General features: G+C 42.9%; 3 protein-coding genes across 3 annotated transcripts in view; all 3 read right to left on the bottom strand.

The window, feature by feature from the left end:
- Window positions 1–8306, bottom strand: dus4l (dihydrouridine synthase 4-like (S. cerevisiae)). The gene is given in 23 exon segments (XM_030108712.1): window positions 1–137; window positions 561–661; window positions 779–881; window positions 1216–1351; window positions 1429–1576; window positions 1952–2052; window positions 2520–2620; window positions 3621–3671; window positions 4830–4903; window positions 4906–4951; window positions 4953–4988; window positions 4990–5072; window positions 5396–5429; window positions 5431–5457; window positions 5459–5624; window positions 5849–5859; window positions 5861–5972; window positions 6314–6341; window positions 6344–6430; window positions 7187–7288; window positions 7291–7310; window positions 7982–8028; window positions 8030–8306. Coding segments are annotated over 23 exon segments (1695 nt in total). The 5' UTR covers window positions 8075–8306; the 3' UTR covers window positions 1–101.
- Window positions 8307–8969: 663 nt separating this feature from the next.
- On the bottom strand, window positions 8970–12083 carry rflnb (refilin B). The gene is given in 7 exon segments (XM_030109457.1): window positions 8970–10210; window positions 10213–10267; window positions 10269–10425; window positions 10660–10675; window positions 10678–10705; window positions 10707–10754; window positions 11517–12083. Coding segments are annotated over 7 exon segments (606 nt in total). The 5' UTR covers window positions 11715–12083; the 3' UTR covers window positions 8970–10106.
- Window positions 12084–13290: 1207 nt separating this feature from the next.
- Window positions 13291–22592, bottom strand: part of vps53 (VPS53 subunit of GARP complex) — a 29701-nt gene continuing 20399 nt past the window's right edge. Inside the window, 6 exon segments of the mRNA XM_030108751.1 lie at window positions 13291–15211; window positions 15951–15993; window positions 15996–16053; window positions 21863–22000; window positions 22094–22163; window positions 22266–22414. Of these exon segments, the coding sequence (XP_029964611.1) occupies window positions 15037–15211; window positions 15951–15993; window positions 15996–16053; window positions 21863–22000; window positions 22094–22163; window positions 22266–22414 (633 nt within the window). The 3' untranslated portion in view covers window positions 13291–15036.

Here is a 22592-nt window from a genome sequence, read left to right on the forward strand (position 1 = left end):
GACGTATACGTTTCAGTGGCTCCTTTGTGTTTGCGTTTAGCTGCTGTATTGTCAACACGTCAAACATTCACAGATTTAAAAAAAAGAAAGAAAAAAAAAAACTAGTCGTCCTTTTTATTCAAATTCTCTTGAAGATTCTGGAAGGAGATGAAAAGAAAAAGGTCAGATCCACAAAATAAGGCAGAATTTTTCTGTTATAGTTGAAATTATAGGTGAATTTTTATTTAAAGTATGTAACTGTAACAACTATTACCCTACATTCCACTTACGATCAGTCCAGTTATGTGTAAATTTGTGTTTTAATAAAAATAATATCTATTATCTTTTTAGTGATGATGATGATCCTGGTGTGGCGCCATGCTGAAGCTTTACAGCATCTTCCGGGGAAGATCGACTTAAAAAAAACCTGCTTTGGCATATTTTATATAGACTAGTCTCAGAGCCGCTGTTAAGGTCTGAAGAACCTTCCATTAAACGTCCATCCTGTGTCTGCCGGCTTGATGGCAATTCGTTTTCAGTGCCACCCTCAGATTGCTCTCTTCAGGAATTCGAGTCATTACCTGGAGCGCCTGGTGCTCTTTCAGCAGTCTGTCGTACTCCAAGGCGAGGCTGTCCATCTGCTTCTTCATGTTCTCCGCCTCCGACTGAGAGTTCGTCAGAGCTGCAGCGGAAACAACAGCAGATCACCATCAGGCACCCTCCTGACACACGCTAAACGCTTCAACGTCTAAACACGTATGGACAACAGCATGATGGCGCGACGGAGCAGCTCCCTTACTGTCCGCCGAGGTCTTCAGCTCTCCTTTCAGCTTCTGCACCTCCGTCCTCAACAGCTCCATGCCCTCCTCGGTAGCCTTGTCACCTTTCCCTTCCATCAGAGTCTGGAACGCACCAAAGGAAATTCCTCGATTCAGTCATTTCATATGTGGAACTCATAAAATTGGTGAGAAGCAGGGAGAGAAATAAATGAGGCGAGCATCTTTTGAGCTTCTCAGATTTACATGAGGAAAAACTACTGTAGTTTACATAATCGTGATCTGGAGCGATAACTCTCTTAGTGCGATGGCCCCAGCTCCAAGAGCAACGTGGCTGTGGCTATGTGGTGATGTTAAAGGTCCATAGTTACCGAAAAGGAGAAGTTAGCTCAACCCTAACACCCGGCTTTTAATCTCGCCTCTCCGAGCTTCCACTGAAATGAGTGTGTAGAAGTTGTACCTGTTTAAGCCGCTCATTCTCCTTCGAGCACTTCTCAGCATTTTGATTAGCGCTATCAGCCTGCGCCTGAAATGCAGCCGTGGTCGCAGAGGCTGATGCCAGTTGGTTGATTAAGGTGACCACACGCTTCATCACCCTGAAAAAGGGGAAACAAGCGGAGCAGTTAGAGCAGGGGTTGGGCTGCGGATGGAGGAGTGGAGTCACGGCACTCACAGCCACAGGAAGACGGCAAAGCCGGAGATGTAGAGGTTCCTCTGTGCCCTGAACAGCTTCATGTGCAGATGGTCAACCATGTTCGGCTGTAGCTTGGCATCGGCACTAGCTTGTTTACCTGAATACTTCCTCACTTCACGAACGGCATCTTTAAAAACAAAGGACTTCAGTCAGATCACCATGTTTACATTCTTCAACTTTTAAGTGAATCCTCGGTTTTACTACACCGTCTCAAAGATTACTATTAACGTTTGAAACTTCCCGTCATTACTTCATGAGGTCAAAGGTCCTGCTGAGGACAAAGGTCCTCACAGACAAAATCAATCCATGGACTGTTGTCCGTTTTTTTTTTAAATACTGCAATTTTATTTCAGTTTGATGAATATGAATATCATTTGGTGTCCTTTAGTTTAATTTGTTTAACATTATTTTTAATATTTTTGGTTTGTATTACTGTCAATTTTTCACACCGAACCGACACAAATGATTTCAAAAACTTTGAGTGAGTTCATGTTAGACTTACCGAGGAAGAGAACAATGAGTATTATGATCATGGTGAGAAACACTTTATTCCAGAATCTGGACATCCAGCTCCAGACCTTCAGGTGGATACACGCTGCACATCTACATGAACACCGCGCACAGGCACTCAGAAACAGGAAGGATGTCAGGCTCATCAGTCCAAATGAACATGACTGCATTACATCCACTGATAAATGATCTGTTTATCTTTCATTCAATGCTGCTCACAACAGATGAAAAGAGCAATTGGTCCGAATTGAGACTGAAAACCAAAAAAATAAAACAGACGAAGCGCATTAAGAGCAGCAACAAACCTCAATAAATGATGGAATTTAATAGAAAGTTTTAAGGGAGTTCAAGAACTCGAAAGAATTGTTTGAAAAGTCTGATTAAAACATATTAATCACATTTTTTTGGAGAGAAGATTGAAAAGCTGAATCAACACTTAAACCGTGACAATTACCTTACATGTGTCTGTTTTGTTTACTGTACATTTAGTTAATTGTGAAGATTGTACTTATTACAGCAGCACAGACTATGTCCCCGTTTGCAGCGTGCTATAACTCACCCTTTTGGCTGAGATGAAGGGTAAACAGAGGAAGGATGAGGGCGATCTCCCATAGAGGAAGAACGCCACTGCAGTCCACTGCAATGACATCTTTACCGAATGCTTCTGAAGAGGACCAGAACCATGGAGAAGAAACACAAAATGTAAGGAGTGAGACTGACCCAGCCTTTTGGACTCATGAAGCAAACTCCACACATTTCACTCACTACAGTTTAGCACGTGTGGCTTTGATTGTTAGACAATAGTGCCACTGTTTAGCAACATAAGACTGATGACAACCTCACCCTTTCTTTTCACAATTCACATACCTGAAGGAGAAGTCAGCAGCTGCAGCTTACTCAGGAAAACCCAGCAATACTGAAGTTATCTTCTGATTTAAATCAACTTTGAGAAGATAACACGTTTTATAATTAACTACATGTGAGGTAAAAGTTCAGCTGAACATCTCTGATTGAGCTTTCAATTCTAGACGATCCAACATTTAGGCCGTTGTAAATAAATGGAAAGTATACTATGAAGAAATGTATCAATTTATCAACACCGTATTTGGGAAGAGAAAAATTCTCAATCAGGGTGTTTGACAGGAAATGTGTCCACCAGATGTGTGGATATATGAATGAAGTTTGTTGTCGTCTTCGATTTCATAGGATCCCTCTTGACAAGAAGCAACACGTCGAGCTAATAGTTAATGAAGTCACTGTTAACATATAACCACATCATTTTGAAACGACAAAAAACTAGAAAAAAAAGACAATGTAGAGAGAATTAAAGTAGAAAGCAAGACAAATTTGCTGAAGCCTCCGAAGAGTCAGAGGCGTGTTTTATTCATTTGAAGTTAAGTTATGTGAAACACCTTCATCACAGCTTAAGTCCTTTAAAAAGCGAGTTTAAATGTTTATTTGTGGAAAACTGAACTTTCCTAAATGTTGAGTTGACGTTTCTAATCAACAGAGCTGCGTTAGCAGACGAGCACCAAACCTGTGCGACGTACAAACTTACTACGAGCTAAAATCACGGAGCAACTTTCTGAAAACATGCTGCGAATCAGTCGCAAATAAAAAAAAGCACACAAAAAAGAAAACAACAACAGAGAAATAATTACCGAAAAACTGCCCAACTCTTTCCTCTGAAGCAAACTTGCTCTTCCTGTTTGCTACTTCCGGCTTCGACAGCTGTGACGCGGAAACTGACGCGCTGGCAATGACGTAATGACGCAAAAGCTTTACGTCGCTGCACTATCGCATCAGTCATGTTGACGTGCTTATCGTTCTTATAGAGAAATTGACAGCAATCACCTCGTCCCTTTGCAAATAAATCCCTACATGAAATAATGAATCAGTCATGAAAAAAAACCCTGCTTGCATATTTCATTTGTACAGGGCTCCTGCATTTGGGCATATTTCATTATATTTGTGTAAAACACCTTCAGTAAAAAGCACTGATTGTATATATATAGGTTAAAAGTCAAATGAATTTAAAGTTCTTGCAGGTACACATTGCCTTTCTTAAAAGAAATGCATAAAGGGTTTCAAACATCAGGCCTGTGGACCAAAACCAGCCCACGAGGTCCCAACGCAACTACCATGCAATTTTCAGTAGCAATTGTTTGGTCTTTGTGAAAACACTATCAATATACTCTGTGGTAGAGCATTAAATCATTAAAGTTTAAATGTAAAAGTTGTTTCGGCACTGTCCCACCAGTCTAGCCCTCTACACACGACAGACGCCCTGCATGCCCACTGCATGTTGCCCCTAAAAGAAAACGTGTTTGACACTCCTGCTTTATGATTACTTGAAGCTTGAGATTGATGAGATATTTTATCAATTTAAATAGTGAGGATCTTACTGCTTTCAAGATTATACATATAGTAAAAAAAAAAAAAAAGTAGGAACAACACAAATGAGTGTACGATACTCTGACATACTCCATAGTTTGAACTTATGTTGAATGCTAATGTGTAAGGGTAGGTAAAATGGATCATGTCTTTACTGTCATAAAAACTCTACTGTACTAGTAGTTTCAGTCATTTCACTCAAATAAGGTCAAGATTGATTTGACAGAAGCCCTTCAGGTCACGGAGTAACATTTTTCACTACATTGTGAATGTTTGTGGTAAAACTGGTGCAAGGACCCACTGAATATAATAAATTATAATATCAAACATGTTGTGATTAATATGTTTCGATTTCACTGGAGAGGAAAAAAATACATCAATTCCAACAGTTAAAGTTTTATTTGGTATATATAAAAACACTGTGATAAAAAATAAAAGCGTCACACTGAAATCTGTTATGTTCCAGGATCCTGAACTAAGCCGTACGTGCTCTGAAGGTAATCGATGACAGCTGAGGTACTGGACAGAGAATTAAAGACTTTTCTCTCAGCTGGGAGCTAACCCTCTCCAACATGTAGATGAGATGATGGTGGAAACAAGGTGAACGGAGTGCCCTGCTCCACAGAGATGTCCACCCCAGTCCCATATGCACTCCAGAGGGGTTTCCTCATAACCGGCAAACATGGGGGTTTGCCAGCAACCCCGAGCAGCCATCACTCCTAAAAAAAAAAAAAAAAAAAAAAAAAAAAAAAAAAAAAAAACAGAAAGAGAGAGAAAAAAGTTTTCAGTTCAGATGTCTCTGTGTGTGGCTTTGTCGGGTTTGTTTGTGTTATCCCTTAAGTAACTCAAACTGCTCGTAAGCTGCCATGTGCTGCATAACTGAACATTTAGCTAATGAGAAAAGCTGAGCCTGGCCCTTGTACAGAACACACTGAACTGCAGGTTCAACGGTTTGTTACTGAATGTAACTGTGTGTCCTGCCGTGTCGTATGATTCAATCAAATACAACCTTCACGTTCCACTCACGGTTCCATTCACGTACCGTCCACACCAGTGAGCTGGTGAGTGGCCTCCACCATCTCGCAGGTACTTTATGTCTCCGTTAAGCAATGCCCGGAATGGACACGCTGTCCTTGATGGTCTTTATGGCATCATAATGGACTGGCTGGTGGCGCTCTTCCGCTGTACGGCCGTGGACAGTAATCCATGACACACCAGCTGATTCGGCCTTCTGACACAGGTCCACTGTCCGCGCCAAGTCCTTGTGAATTCTGTTGAAAGGATGAACACATGAATAATTTCTTTAGAATCTCTAACAACAAATATCGACTAAGTCCTGGTGTGCTTTGAAAGTAATGAGTAAAATCGTTTAAAACCAACCAACTACACTGCATTATTCTTATTCCAGTGCTGCTATAATAGCTCACAAACGCACTGCAGTCGGAAGTCGTCCGCCTGTAAGTCTCATATGAGGTCAAACTGGTTCAGTCCTCACCTTATTTTGATTAGAAGTTGTGTAGTTGGGATTGTCCACCTGGTTTCTGACATGTCTGACCATGTCTTTAACCAGCTCAGGTTTATTGATGAGGCAGGCACCATAGCCAGCTGACATCGCCCATCTAAAGCACAGAACACACATTTATTTTTAAGAGATGATGATGAGAATATAAGATGTATGGGATGGTGACTGAGATTTTAGTTATGTATGAAAATGATGCTGACGATTGAGCTAAAAGGTGAAATGAGAAGAGGAACTGGGAGGCTGGGAGTGAGTGAACAGCTACAGTACCCTCTAACAGGAGGAAGAAGAATGAAGCAAAAAAGAATAGCAAGAAAAAACAAAGAAGATCGAACATGATGGAGAAATAGTCCAGAGCTTCCGTCAAGAACAATGTTACTCCTCTAAATAATTGAGTATTGAAAGCATAAATGTTTCACAGCCTTGACTCGGTAGCTGTACCTCTGAGGGCAGCCACAGTTCAGGTCACTCCATCGGAGAACGGCGCCACCACACAGGCTGCATCCGCCAGAGTCTGAGCATCATGTGCAGCAAACTGCACAATGAGGGGCCGGTCATCTGAGGAGGGAAACCACAAGATTCACTGTCTCAGCGCGTCCGTTTGCCTCACGAGGGAGGCCTGATATAAATGTTACACACAGTACAGAGATTCTAGAAAAAGCACAAACAGCAACAGGATGATCAAATACTAGTGTAAGGCAGAGAAGTGAGGCTTGAAATCCCTCCTGTCTGCCATCATAAAGGTTTCCATAATTTTCTCCTGTCATGGATTTAAGTGAACATATTTCCAACTTATTTAATAAAGACACCCCCTCTTAGTATTATACGTGAGTATTACGTAGCTTCATTCTATTCAAAAACGCTAATCTTTTTCAATCGATTGAGAGTGATATGCTGTTATCTATAGTTATGGATTTTTCTACCCAATCCAAGAATCTGCCATAACATTATTCCTTTACATGAATCAAAAAAGTGGCCTCAAATTAAAAAAGCTTTCTCCCTCTTTGCAGCTGTCAGTGGCTTTAGGGCAGCTACCAAGTGAGGTATTCCAAGGAAGTGAACATATGCACACATGGACAGAGATGTCATGATTATGTTAGTCCCAGCACGAGACTGGGTGTTAGTTTATAAAAATGGGACTTCAGTTCATCTCTCTCCAAGTGTAACTTCACTGAGAGGGACAGATGACAGAACCACCACTGCAAATCACATCATGTATCTATCCATGAACACAGCAGAGGCGCAAACCTTGATCATAATGCTCCCAGATATTTCCTCCTTGCAGTGGGTTAGAAAACAAAACCATCTTGCTACTCACTTGGTTGGTGGTGAACTCACTGTCTCTGGCTTTAATCGAGCGCAGGAAGTCTGCAGCAACTATCATCGGGGTGAAACAGATATCACAGTTGTACTTCTCACCAACGACCTGAAGGCAAGTCTGGAAAGAAAAAAGAACTCAACTCAGACAATTCTGTTTGACATGGTTCAGTGCTGCTGGAAAAACAAATCTAACCCTCTCTTGAGCAGGTGGCCATATTTGACAACTTCCACTTTTGGCATTATTTCTTCCAGATATGTAATAATAAGCTGAGGAGAATCTCCTTACACTTAAGTTTTAACTCGAACCTATGAAGACATGGATAATGTGGTATGCACAATGCAGTCAACTAGACAATGAGGTAGTTTAGTTTATTTACAGAGCTTTACAAGCTGGGAATAGTAACATGTTTGTGTTTCTTGGTGGCTTAATCGTTTTAAACACATTTTATTATTTACAAGTGCATAATAAAGGTTTTTATGAGAACACAATATTTAAAGTGCGTATTGATTTTTTTAGTAACTGTAAGTCACTTAAGGCACCTGTCAGCCTCTGGTTTCCTCTTGAGGTGTTACCAAATTAGTGAGGATCAATAAAGTATTCATATTCTCTTGAATTACAGATTTGGTCGTGTCTTGCCTCTTCATTTAGGTGGTCTTTACCGCAACAATAACATAATCAGTCATCTTTGCAGGAATATTGTGACCGCTTTTAACTACTTGACGTTACAGTTGGGTTTTGAACATTAAAATACATCAGCGATTTAAGAAACGAATACATTGGTCACTTACTTTGAATACCGGACCATAGGGGCGCAGATTTTCAGGACTTTCCCTTTTTTCAAACATGTCCATGACGGTGGCGTGCTCACCGGCAGACTTCATTCTCCCTAAAGTACTAAGCACTGTTAGCACTACAAGCTAAGTATCTCAATGTCCACCGAGGAAAAGTTCAGTTTAAAGTATCTATGTCGCCGTGTCATGAGGACAAAAGCATTTTCAGACCCCATAAGACGCCCTTCTGCATCACACAGGTGTAAACTACACAGATTAAAAGCGAATTTAACCAAACAACGCGGCAGAGTGGACAGAGGAGCATGTGAGAAAAATGTGGGCGTGTCGGTGACCTCTGCACTCTGACGTCGTGCCGCGGGTGAGAACGCATTTCATTTATTTATTTTTATCAAAAAACTTAAAAAAACTCAGGCCTAGCATTGTTGGTTGATAAATATAATAATTATATTGTAAAAACTAAATTAAAAATCTCTGAAATTAGATTCGACGTCATCACCACGCGTTTACCCGGTGCTGCCTTCAGGGACTTGTGGGGAAAAGCAGCTTTCTAATGTGAAGAGCACTTTCAGTTGACCCCGTTTAAAAACAGGGTCCGGGCATATTCACCTTATCAGTAATAGAATCTGAACACCCTCATTAGCTGACTGATATTTAATTCAATAGAACAATGTCGTAAAAAAATATATTTTGTTTGTTTCACAGATTTTGCTGTATTTCATAGTTGCATTTCACATACTATACTACTGCTGCTTTCGAACGTGGCAGCATTTGAAAAAAAAAAAACAAAACAACCCGAATGTTATAAACAGAGAAACAATTTTCAAAGTCCACAAATCTCTTCTGGACTGAGTCACTCTGTTGCACTTTCGTTGCATGCTCACGATGAGGGCACCATCTACATGAAAACTGGAAATTATAATTCTGAAAAAAAAAATTCGGGGTGACGGTGATGCCTATGAGAAATCACAGAAAGCGGAATTGATAAATTATTAATCATTTTATTTAAAACCAGCACTGGATAAGTGAACAATATATATAAAAAGAAGCATAAAAACATACATCAAAAGGTAGGAGAGGCATCACAAATCATCCACTCCTACACTGATAGAGATTAATAGTGGGGCTGATAAAATCTCAGATCCTAAATTGTCAGAATAAATACATTTTCACACTAAATGAAGTTATTGCGGAGGAATGCAACTTCTACTTTCACCTGTTAAAAGTAAGTCAAAGAGTGTGATCCAGTCATGATTCATCAATACTACCCTACCTGATCAGTTTGAACAGACAAGTTCCCTTTAATCAAACAGCACTTGCAGTGTATCCATTTAGCCTTTAAAAGCAGAGCAACTTCAAGGACACCAAGTGGTATGAAGGGCTCCTCGTCACAAACATCCTGAACAATTGGGCTTCATATCTTGTTTGGGTTGACCATTACTGTGAGGAAATGTCCTGAGGGCTGCTCACAAGCTCCTGTAGGCTGACAGGTTGCGTTACGTTAAGAGTAGCAGCTGTAAACGGTGACTAAGGAGAAGACTTGCCAAGAGCTTTGCTTGTGTGCATAAATACAAATACCCTGTGAAACAAAAAAAATGTGAGAAGTATCAACACACCCTTCTACAGTGTGGATAAATTAGTAAATTAGCTTCAGTCCAAACCACACAAGTAAACCACTCCTGGAGAAGTCACCTATAAAGAACTCAGCAGGGAGTCATTGCTGTACAAAAACAAAAATAAACCGTTACTTCTCAATGAGAATAAATTTGCTAAGAGCCAATTATGAATATATATCTAAAATTCATACTGCTGGAACATTTCAGCAAACAAACTGTGGCAATCCCCATGCAGGTGGACGGTGTCAGAAGCACATCAGGACATGGACCGACATTCACTGTACTCAACCAACATCGTGACGCGCTTTGCGTCTGTAACGTCACGGCAACGGAGTCCGGAACTCATCTGGGAGCAAAACTTCAGTCAACGCAACTGTGAAAAGACAGCACAGCAGGTCAGTGGCAGCCGGCCTCCAGACTTCAGGGAGCATCACTGATAAGAACCATGGGAATGACTGATGTTTCACGTCCCCAGCCATCTGCTGCCCCCCCTCCCTCGCCTCCTGTTCTCACTGAGGTAACTCTCTGCGGCCGGTGGCCTCGAGCTCCACGCTGGAGAGGAAGCGTCTTGATAGCCGGCGGCAGTCGTAGCTCAGCTCCGTCGTGTAGACGGCGCTGTTTTCTTGGGGTAGATGATGGTGGTGCTCCTGTAGCGCAGCGGGCGGTGGCGTTGGTTCGAAGTCCAGCTGCGTCTTGTAGTGCCGCCAGGTGCTGTGGGGCAGAGCCATGACGGTCTGCCGGCAGTGCTCCAGCGCCTGGCCCAACGGCAGCAGGGCCACATCCTGGATGAAGTGGCGGTCTGAGTCGTAGTGCACAGAGGAGGTGTATCTGGAGAAGACAACAGGGTCAATGGCCTTCATGACCCTCGAAGACCAAACACTTCACAGGATTAAACTGCTCTACCAGCTGAGCCACAGCCGTCCCTTTAACTGCACTTGATTTATCGGATGAAGAATCAATCTCTGCTCCCATCTGCATCATTTATGACCTTACAAGGAGAACGCCTCTCCAACTCATGGTCTCATGAGAACACTTGAAGTCCTCATATCCAAGTCAACCCACCTCATCTCTTTTGCAGCAACGGATCAAGTGCTATGCCTTCCCCAACAGGACAACGGCTGCAGCTGAGGAGGAGGAGGAGGTCCCGCAGGTAAAACCTGAACCGTAATGCAAAATTCATGTTTATCCACCAATTCAAAAACAGAAAAATCCACACTTCAGAGAACTGTAACTAGATATGTCCAAGTCACTCAGTTGGTGTCTTTTAAGGTGTATTTAGAAATGTGTTTTATTCATTGTGTGAATGATGCAGGCAGCTCGTTTCCTGCAGTTGACTGTGGAGGAGTGATCTACAAGAATTACTCTGTTCAAAGTCAGCACTTCATTATGTACAATAGAACTGAGCTTCATTATAGTTCTCTTGTTCATCACTCTGCACTTTATTCAAGGCTGAATTCATCTTCTTTTAGACGACCAATTCATTTGTTCACATTTATCTACAAACCCTCATGTCACATTTCTTGTTTACCGACAATTCGGGAACAACTGACTGCAAAAATGTCTGAAGATCAGATGTTGCATCCTTGTTTCTTGAATGGAAAGAACTCTGGAGTTCTGATTATCTGTATGTAAATATTTCATATGTTCCCTTGTACTGGAGTACTTTAGACAATAAAAGCTCTTGTTTGTAACTTTTATGAACTGTGCATTTGCTGTTGTCTTGATCTGTGATATCAATGTGAAATTTACTCAACTGATACTTCAAGACATGATGATTTCTGCTAAATTAATCCGTGCATGTGAAGCTGATCCCAGCTGAGTGAATTAAGGCAGGGAAAAAAACAAAAACAAAACACATGCACAGGGAGAACATGCAGCTGCAGACCCCTGCAGGAAGAGAGGCTGCTGGCCGTGCCTACCAGGGAGCCCTTCCCTTCGTCCTCGGACCCGGGGCTCACGGCTCCGGCTTTGTCCGTGCACGCGGGCTGCAGCCAGGCGCTGGGGCTCGGGCTGGGGGGCAGCCCGGAGTCCGGGCTGTCCAGTCCTCTGTCCGCCCTGCAGCTCATATCCAGCGGCTCTCCGTCGCAAACATGGGGCAAGTTCAACCTGCCGACCATTTCTCGTTAAAAGCAAAAGAAGAAGCAGCGAATAGCGTTGCGCAGCTCCGCAGGTTGCAGCAGAGTCACTCCCAGGTTGCGTCTCTTTCTCTTGCAAAAGTCCGAACTTGGTCCGCGGGCTGGAAACACCACCAGCAGGGCTCCAACCCCGCAGCAAAACACCGGCTCCAAGCTGCCCGGCGCACGGGGAAACCACGGTTTGTTTCGGCGCGGTGAGCGTCAGGAGAGGAGTGAGTGTCCCGGACCGAGCTGCCCGCGGCTCCTCTTCAAACTCGCCCCCCTTCCCCTCCATCCAGCGGGGCTTTCACACAAACAGCCGGGGGCCCGCCTCCTCGAGGCCGATTGGTCACAGCGCAATTAGCAACCGGAGCCGGAGCAGCAAGTCCTGGGAACTTTAACGCCGTGCAAACTCCTCCCGAGACGTTTTCTCTGGATGACAAAGTAACGACAGACACTGGAGTTCAGGACTTTTCCATTAGGCAAGTGCTACGAGCACAGTGGCCTCAGGGGGCGCCACATAATTCACCATATTACCATTATATTGAAACTAATTTTTTATTCCGATTAACTCTTTATTCGGAGAGAATAAACCTACTCTGGAGGAGTCGTTGAGCTAACAGTTTAGTATAATACATTAAAGTTGTATCTAAACTAATATACGAATGGGATTCCATATACAGTATAGTTTGTTCCATATCATTTCTTCCATACTGACATTTTTAGGCCCAGTTTACATAACAAAGCAGTCAAATGAAAACACGAAGCTTTCGTTGCGTTTCTGTCTTCTCTTTACATGTCAATGGTGCTCAGAGTCAAAGGTAAAGACAGTGTCGCCCTCCCTGGCTGAAACTGGGAGCTGGTTCCACATGGCAGGAGCCTGGGAGCTGAACGCTCTGCCTCACGCTCTACTTTTAGAAAACTGAGGACACGTTTTATTTCTTGCAAACAATCGATATTGAGTGGGCCGGAGCGATTGAAGAAAGGGTGTCAGCGCTGTGATTAGAATGTGAATCACAAATGGTGGATAGTGTGCTTTATCTCGAGGTGTTTACAGATTCACCATCGGAGGCCTCAGATTGTGAATTTCTCAATATAAGTACGACGTCCTGCCATCTGCATTCTATTTTTTTGTCTCTCTTCTTCTTGTTGGTTGATTACAGCAGCGTCATCTGGTGGAATGAATGCAGAAGAAATCCTTTTCCAGCTTATTGAATGCACGGGGAGTATAAAGCCAGCAGTGTTTACTGCGTTGGTTTTTTTCCGTTCTTGCGGGTTTGTAGCGCCTCAGAGCCAGGGTTGATCCGAAATAGTCCAAAATGAGTTTGACACCCTGTTCTCACACATTCAAACATCACTGTCAAGAATGTGCCTCATTGTTGACAATACTGAAGCAGAGAACTGGATTAAAGTTGTTGCTCTGGACAATATGTCGTCCAGGTCACACAGTATCGGAGGTTCATGGGTCATACCCAGGTTTTATTCCTTACAGGGAGTGTGAACCAAAGATCAGTCGAACTGACCAAAGCCTTGCTGAGACAGTCTTTAAAATTTCAATAAAGTTATACTTTGGTCAAGTTCCTTAAATATTTTATTTCGGTTTTATTACATTTTTCTCATAACAAGGGAAACCAAACACACATACACACACACACACACACACACAATTTGGACATATCGATTAACCTCAAAGACTGGATACTTGGATTGTGTCAGGAAACTGTGCCCAGGGAAAGCCTGCAGATAAGAACACCTGTTACTTCTCCATGTGTCTCAGTTAGTGTGTTTTCTCTAATGTTCACCTCGTCGTATTACTGCGGCACCAGTGAGTCACTCATTAAGTTCAGCTGAAGTGGAAATGAAACGGCGGTGAGCACAAATTATTTTGGGTGTTCGAGTTAATCAGTCATCATTAAAGTCACATTATTTCAGCGATCAGCTCTCCCAGATCATTTTCCACAGACTCGCAAAAACTCGGCTCCGCCGCTGATCCAGAAAGAAACTGATTTATGAAGTAATGACAAGAAAAATCAGCAGAGATTCACGACCAGCATCCAGGAAGCCCTCAAAGGTGAGATGAATCTTACTGCTACAGTGAATACAGGCTAATGCTAATGGTATTGATTGAACATCTTTCAACTGAGACAGTTAAGGATTAATTAAGCGCTGATCCTTCAGTAAATATCTCAGCCAAAAGCTAACAGATGATCCAGAGAGAGCGCGTTCTCGCTTTTCACTACCAAAAATAGAGCAACATGTCACTCTGGCAACATTTCACATCAGAAGGCATTGATGTACAGAGTGATGCAGTCATTAGGATGATTCCAGCAACCTTTTAACACAGACAGGCACCGTTTTCATTTTACAAAGCTTAACTGATGTAGAGTAAGAATTTTTTCAAGCAATTTTATAATATTAACCAAACCCACCGATGTCTGCTGGGGAAAAGAAGAATACATACACACGAAGACAAACAAAAGTAATTATTATGAATTAATAAAGAATATTTTGCAATGTTAGAACAATGCGATCAGCTGCACACGTACTGATGTATTTCAACGAACCAGTAGATCTTTGAAAACAATATCTAGTTCGACAGAGAAACAAAGAACCTTCATAAATCGGACCCACTTAAAAAAGAAAAATTATACTATGAGAATTAATCATAACATTAAAATTAAAACTAGAGCATACTTCAGTTCACATTTATTCAATGCAAATGATATGCAAGTTTCACAGATCGAAACCTTTTCCAAAGTTTTCAAACTGTTTTTACTCTAATTTTATAAGACGCAAAATCAAATAATTTAGTCGAAGGCTTTACAGACCAAATAAACTTATCTTAAATATCCAGTGCACTCAAAATGCCCCCCACCACCTCCTCTCACACAACTAATGAAAAAGAAAAAAAACTACAGTTTGAGCTCAAGTGCATATTATATTCAAAGCACATCGACTTTAATTAAGATTGGGTTCTTTTGTAATCAGCGTGAGCGAGATTAAGTTGGAGGGAAGCAGCCAGAATTGAATTAAGAGCACGACATTCGGGTCGTCTCCAGGAAAATGTACAAATCTCATACGTAGTGTCACAAGAAGACGGAAGGTTTCAGAAGTTCAACAAATAATGTAATGACAACGGGAAGTTTCTTCATCATCCAGCTCATCAGTCAGTGTGAAATCAGTCAGCTTGTTGCTCCTTCTCTAAATCTGCACAGTAACTCAGCAGAACGGAAGTCTTTGAGATGAGGAACTGCAGGAGGGCTGAAGGCCGCCGCCGCCGCCGCGCCCTCCGTCTCCCAGACTCTCGGGTGGGGTTTCGGTGCGCTCACAGTCTATTCTTGATGAGCTTCTCCAGTTGCGGACTGCGGGACGACTCTTGCTCGGGGGTGGGGGTGCTGAAGGACAGGGAGGGACCTCCGTCAGCACCCGGAGGGCGGGGGGTTGGTAGTCTCTGGCGGAAGAGCTCCAGCATGCTGCTTTGTTCGCTGCGCTTCAGGACCCTGCATGCACACATCAAACAGCCAGACGCATGAGGAACACACCGCAACAGAAACACAAACAGGAAAGAGAATTACAGTTTAAGACGAAATAAATCTTGATAAAGCAGAACCACGAGGTCTTGAGCCATCTTTTTTCTTTCATTCATCAAATCCCTCATTTAATTCAACCAATCAGAACCTTCCATGTTCTTCTGCAAGGTTTCTGTTTGCAGTGACTTCCAACTGCTTCTGAGATAATTATGAAACATGTTTACATTCCTGTAAGAAGGACTTAAGAAACTCTGCATGTGTGAAAACTTAAAAACAAAATTAGAACAAATAACTAAAAAAATAACAAAAGCCCTGTGCTCTGTCTGCAGAACTACAAAGTGGGTAGTCCTGCTTTTCTTGAAACACTGCGTTTGAGAACGCTTGAAAAAAAATGAAATCGGAAAACAATGAGGCTAAACGAGAGGAAATACTACATTGACATTTTGGCTCCTTGACTGAGAGGAGACGGGGAAATGGCTGGCCTCTGCCCAGAGGAAGCTACATCCACCACCCTCAACCTCTGCAGCTCCATAATCAACTCTGTACATCTTGTTTGTTTAATCCACACACACACAAAACCAGAGTATGAACAAAACTAATGAGGTCTGACAGGGTGTTGTGCGCCTTGGTCAGTCCTCAACCGGAAAAGCAAACAAACACACTTGGCGCTTGTTTATTTGAAGCGCCGACGAAGAGTGAGAGGACTCACTTCATGTCCAGGATCTTCTGGAAGGTCTCCGGATTGCCGTCGGCAGGAGCTTGATGTAGTTATCAACAAACACCACGGGCAGTTCATGCGGGGCCATCACCACCTGCGGGAGAGTACAGTTTATTGCTGGCTCCAATCCGCCGCCGCCGCCACTTTCCTGTGAAGCATCGCGACGACCCCAGAGATCTTTAAATGGTCCCACATGGGCCGAAGCCGAGGAGGGGCGCTCCAGCTGACAGAACCCAGCGACAAACACGTCTATATTTAGAAGCTGTGATATTTTTCTTCGTTTACGGATTCCTTCATTCAAGAGGAAAGAATTAGCTGTGCCGCTAATTACTTTTGGGGCCGTAAAGAGTCTGGGTAAAAATGAGCATTAGTCAAGATCAGGAAACCATTTTAATGGAGGCACAAGACTTTCTGGATGGAATTCTCTTTGTAGATTTGTTTTTTTTTTTTTTTTCTTTCTCCCCCCCACTACAATAGAGGCTGGGTGGAAAACGTGGATCGGGTAGCATTTCTTGAAGCAGCCACAAAAGAGACGGACCAACACATGGCTGACAGAACCCCCCCCCCCCCCCCCCCCCCCCCCCCCCCCCCCCCCTCTCTCCTCCTTCAACCTCCCAGTTCATGCATAACTCCGGTCCACGCTGGGACTCCCGCTCGCAAACCGTTTCTCCTGCCCCGCACTTCAAAAACAACTTAATCCGTCCTTTCAAAAGCTTCGCCTTAGTTCTGATTGCAGCAGAAAGAAGAAGAAGAAGAAAAAAAAGAAACACGAGAGGAAGGAGGAATCACAAGAGGGAGAGATGGAGGAGGAAAGAGCAGGCATGAAAGGCTCAGGATCGTGAGGAATTCTGTGCTTTCTTACTCTCATCCTGCTGACTGAGTGATTTACTTAGCAACTGTCCTGGAGCCACGCCAAGGGAAAGGCCTGGAGGGACCATGTGAAGAGAAAAAAGAGAAGAAGAAGGAGGAAGGAGCAGGAGAGGGAGTTAAGAATGAAAACGGGTGTAAAAAGGGAGAGAGAGAAACAGCATGTTGGGGGGGGGCATTCATGCCGAACAAGTGTGGGTATGAGAGAGAGAGAGAGAGAGAGAGAGAGAGAGAGAGAGAGAGAGGAGGGAGACGAGAGAGAGAGACGAGAGAGAGAGAGGAGAGAGAGAGAGAGAGAGAGAGAGAGAGAGAGAGAGAGACGAGAGAGATGAGAGAGAGAGAGAGAGAGAGAGAGGGGCTGGGAGAGACGGTGGAAAACAGCCACGTCTCACAGGCGGTGCGGCGGCCAGGAGAGGCCGTCTCAGACAGACGGGGAGAAATCTCCCCACTCTGAACATAACTCAGCGCCGCTTCTCCAAACCGACAGCTCCGAGCTGAGAGGCTGACAGCTACACACAGATTTAAGAGGGGGGGGGGGCTCGGTAGTAAAATCTGAAAATCGCAGTGATTACCATCTTCGGCGGGGGGAAACGGTGCGCGTGATTTTCTCACCATTTTATGGCAACATTAATCAATATTCTTTGTGTTTAACTAATGACTGTCGGTAATGAGGAAGGCTCTTCTGTAGCTCCTCTTCGTTTTTGTTTAGAGCGTTTCGGCCTTTTTCAGCTGGCTACGTAGGATTTATGACGCAGCGCTTTATCGCTTCGGCTCAGTCTTCTTCAGGATGGTTAATTCAGGCAGCATTGTGTTTTTAATGAATACGCTTTGACAATCGCTCTGCGGCACATATCCCGACACGAAGCATCTGGGAATCAACGCAGACAAATAGCTGGAGAGCATCGAGCTGGAGGGAACAAAACTGGGGTGAAAGAGGAATATTAGATGCTACAAACAACGTAACGTCACATTATCATATTTCACTTCCAAGTTACTGATAAATTGGTACCTTATCACAGCTACAACTCCTTTAACAAGATTCAATAAACAGTAATAAAAGAAAAAACAACAAGATACCTGCACACATATGGAGCAGGAGAGACAAACAGCAGCTACACAACCTTTTTTTTTTTTATTAAGTTTCTTAGCGATTTATCTTATGCATGTTTACTTGCATAAGATAAATCAGGTCACAGCTCACTGCAGTTAAAAGCGGTGTTGACATAACACCATGTTACAACACAGAGCATTTGACACAACGGCTCGTGTTTATTTACTGAATTCAGATACATGTCTGGCTGAGTGGAGGCCGGCTCATGTCGCCGACTGCTAAAAATAACGGCTGCCTCAGCTTCTGAGAGAAAGTTGTGCAGGACGAAGGAAGTGTCAATAGAAAGAGAGATGTGTGGAATCATTTAAAACACTGATTTATATTGTTTATTTTTTCCTCCCAGTAACTGTGCAGCTGCCTAAGATTCAACTGGTTCCACTGATTTACCATGTGTCACTATAAAGACAAAACACTGAGCTGTGACAGCGCTGAAAATCATAAACCACAATAAATTAAATCATCTAAAATGCACAAGGTTTTTTTTTTTTGAGCCAAAGTCACAACAAAGACAAACAAAAAGTATATTTCTATACATAAAACTGCTCCCTGTGTGCTGCACTGAGGCAGGCACTGCTCCTACGTACACTTTGGTTAAATATAATTATCTCTGCTTAATTGTACAGCGCGGTCAGACAGACCGACACTGGATACTGACTAAACACAATGACAGGCTTTTATCATTCCATGAGATGTTGATTTAAATATTAACAGCTTCTTTAAGCTCTTATTCACCATCACCGGATACTTTACTCAATTTCTTCAGGGTAAAAATATGAACTTAAAAAAACCATTTAAAGAGTTTAAGCCACACTTCATTAACTGAAATGTTTCAAGCGTCGTCTGCTGTCTGCTTAAATCTTTAAACGCCCAAAGTGCAGCTCTCTTCACTGCACAGCAGTTTCTTAGTGGGAGTCGAGAAGATTTCATTCCAAACCACATAAATCTCGGAGTGTAATTTAAACCTATCACTGAGGAGTTTTTGTATTGACCTTCTCTCAATGGGTTTGTCTTTCCGAGGCTTTGGTCTCAGCCGAAGGTGGAAGCAATTACCTGGGAGGATGGCTGAAACGCTGGCAAACAGCACTAAAGCTTTCCTCACTTGTGTTCCAAAGCCAAACGCAGTGCCTGAAGAAAACTTTGGACTGTGTCCATTTTTAACCAAACTATTTCAACAGGACAACGCAGACAGAATGTTCTCGGTATGCATGGTGTGAACGTGCAGCTGGGAAATTGTTCACATGCCAATACGAGTCAGGTTTGAGCCCACAAATTCATTAATTCTGCTATTTCTGCAGCAGAATAGGTGGTAAAAAAAAACTGTCTTACTTAAACTGAAAAGCAATAAAGTTTGTCTTTTCGAGAGAACATAATTAGAAAACACTTTGTATTCTAATCAAACACTGCTGTAATGAGAGACGTCATGTTAGCAAACTGGAGATTTAAAAATTGTCCCATCAAAAATTATTTTAAGGGAGTAGTACTGTATTTATCAAACAGTTTTAATGACTTAGAATTTAATCTAATATCAAGTTACAGGATAAAGACTTTCTTTTAATATTTATCTTTGAATCAGATTTTTGGCCTTTCCAGGTTTTACTTTGGTCCCTGATCTCAGGAAAACCCGTCATGTCAGCTCACGTCAGGTTTTTAAAAGTCATAGAACTCTCATTCCAGCTGAAGGGACCTGCAGGGGTCAAATCCAGAAAAACGATGAGGGCTGACGTGAATGAATTCTTACGAGTCCGGTCTGTCAAAGCCTCTTTAAAATGTGGCAGATGAGGGTATAATCAAATAGGCATTAGGCGCATTTTTAGGGGGCGATGGCAACAGGCCAATATGAAGTGGCTGGATCGGTCTGCAGGACCATGGCTGCACTCACATGGCATTACACGGACTGTCCTCTTCACACGATCAAGTGATCAGATTAATGCTGCGTTTACATTCACAAACAGCGTTATTTAATTAATGTAACACCACAGAACCCGAGCCTTTTCTTCCTCACTGCAAACAAACCAGCATTACTTTCAAAGTACTGTTGTCAGGGTGAGTGTGTAAAAATGCGCGTAACGCAACAGTTAGAGGAGAAGAGTTCTGGACATTTCACTGCATTTTGCACCAGACGTGTCACTAAAATCGGATTGATGTTGGGATTCAAGTTATTTACAGTGGTAATTGTTTAGTTTTTGCGAAAGTAAAGACATTTACATCACATGCACTCTGTACTACAAAGAAAAAAAGTTCAATTTTAAAGGTTATTATGGCACTGTTTTACCGGCCCAGCCCAGCCGAGATGAGACTGGTCTGCATGAGGCCCCGGACGCCCCTTATCTAAGACACACTGAAGTTAATGCGTCTAATAGCCTGTTAAAATGGAGACTATTAAAATGCAGAAATAGAGGAGAACTGGAGGAATTCACACTCAGCGGTGGAACCATCAAGGCTAACCAATTTTAAAATGGAAATAAATCCTCCGAGGAGTCTAGCTGAAATCAGTGGACAGATGGGTATGTACTTCTGTGTGTGTGTGTGTGTGTGTGTGTGTGTGTGTGTGTGTGTGTGTGTGTGCACGCACTCTTGGGACAGTTGATTAGAGTGATTAGACTGGGGTGTCGGCCACATAGCAGTGTCCTCTGGAGTCTCATAAGGTAAATCTGAGGCTAACTGCATGCTCTTCTCACTGAAAACTGCATGTGTGTGTGTGTGTGTGTGTGTGTGTGTGTGTGTGTGTGTGTGTGTGTGTGTGTGTGTGCGCGCGCATGAGTAGACACATAGTTGCAAGGTTTTGCTTATTTACTTACTCACACCTTTCCACTGGCTGAAGGTCAACCGCATACTGTTAGTAAATAAGTGTGTGTGTATGTGTATTTGTGTGTGTGTGTGTGTGTGTGTGTGTCTCGTTCATTAAACCGGCGTTGCTCGCGCTCCCCTCCTCCCCCCTCCTCCCCCCTCATGCCAGTTGGATTATTCTGTGAAAACATGCTCATAAAGTACCATTGTAAGTGGGGTTAACGACACAATTTAAGGCCTATTCTGCCAAAAATAAACTCGAAGTAGGCTAATCTCCTCAAGTGACTCAAGACAAACATGTCAAGCTGGCTCACCACTCCGACCACAAACACTCGCAAGCAGAAATATTTGTTCGGTCTATTGTTGCGTCCCACGATCAAACCTCCGCCGGTGGAAAAGCAGTTCCTGGTCGGGTGTTACCGTCAGCGCCGGAGCTCATGTTTAACTGGGAACGTCAACGTTTCAACCATCAAATCTACTAAATGCCAAAAAAAACTATTAGAAAAGAGTGCACTCAAACAATACAGGTCTGACTGAACTTCTAAACTAAAACCTTTAAAGGTCAGAAACTCGAGCTGTGGTCGTAAAAAATATGAGCGGCACGAGTTTAGCCACCCAAGGTAAAAGTCATAAAACCTCAAGTGTCTCATAAAGACGGAGAAGGGCCGATGCCGTGTTTAAGTTGAGGAATCTTGTATTTACAGTTCAACTCAGGTTCTCATTAAAAAGCATCAGTTTGAGGCGGAGGCTCATTCTGGGTTTATACGTGAAAAGTTAAACAGTTTAAAAATGATCGGCAGTGGCCTCAGGTGGAAGGTGGAGTGTTTTTCCAACATTCATCAGGGAACAGGCAGGAGCGGAAAGTGGACCGAAAAAAAAAAAAAGCCGACTACCGTCACGTCGCACTGAAACGCAGGTCGAAGCGCCGCTGTTGAAAACACTCCAGCATCAGCTCACTGTTAACCACTGAATGTGCTGCATTCGTACAATCGACGCCTTTTCAATCACGTTAATTGATCTGTTCAAAATATCACTTTCACCCCTGAGGAAAGGTTTAGCCTGGGTTTGTTTCAGACGTTAAAGGAAACCCGTTGTACTGGAGTCGATTCCACGTCGCTGTCTCCGCCCAGCTCCTCACCTTCAGGATCATTTCTGCACGCGTCATGCCTTTCACCACGATCTTGGTGTAGCTGGCGGGCGCCTTCCGGAGCACCTGGGATCCGATGGAGGGCAGATCCAACAGCACCGTCTTCAGGGAGTGGGTATCGAGCAGAAGCTGCATGTGCAAGAGGAGAAAACTAAAACCTGGTCTAAAACCTCCACCGACACAAAAGGAAACATCTATACAGAAAGAATAAATGTAACTGACCTGTTCGGCTCCCACCATGCTGATCGGCTTACACCGAAACAAGTGGTTGATGAATTTGGGAATGAAAGAACTGAAGGCGAAAACAGAAGAAACAAAGGAATTAACTAAAATAAACAAAAACCACTGTTAATAAAACATGTTTTAATCAAATATTAGTGAGTTGGAGTCGTACTTGGTGAACTTGATGCAGAACTGAGTGAAGTATTTGCGCGTTGAGGCGAGATTGTCTCGGATGATCGGCACATTTTGCTTGATGTGCATAATAATGGACGTCACATAAGGACTCTGGTCCCCGACATGCTCCACACTCTGCCACGGCATCTGAGACGGAGGGACGGAAACGATGCAGCATCTCGTAAGACAATCCTTGATTTAAGTAGCTTTTTAAATAATTTCCTATTTCTAATCAATTTCCTTTTAACTCTTAAGTAAAATACCAATTTACAGAATCATGTACAATTAGACATAATAAAACACATCAAAAAATCACAGCATTCAA

This window comes from Salarias fasciatus, chromosome 14, assembly GCF_902148845.1.
Source record: "Salarias fasciatus chromosome 14, fSalaFa1.1, whole genome shotgun sequence".
In the NCBI taxonomy this organism is placed as follows: Eukaryota; Metazoa; Chordata; class Actinopteri; order Blenniiformes; family Blenniidae; genus Salarias; species Salarias fasciatus.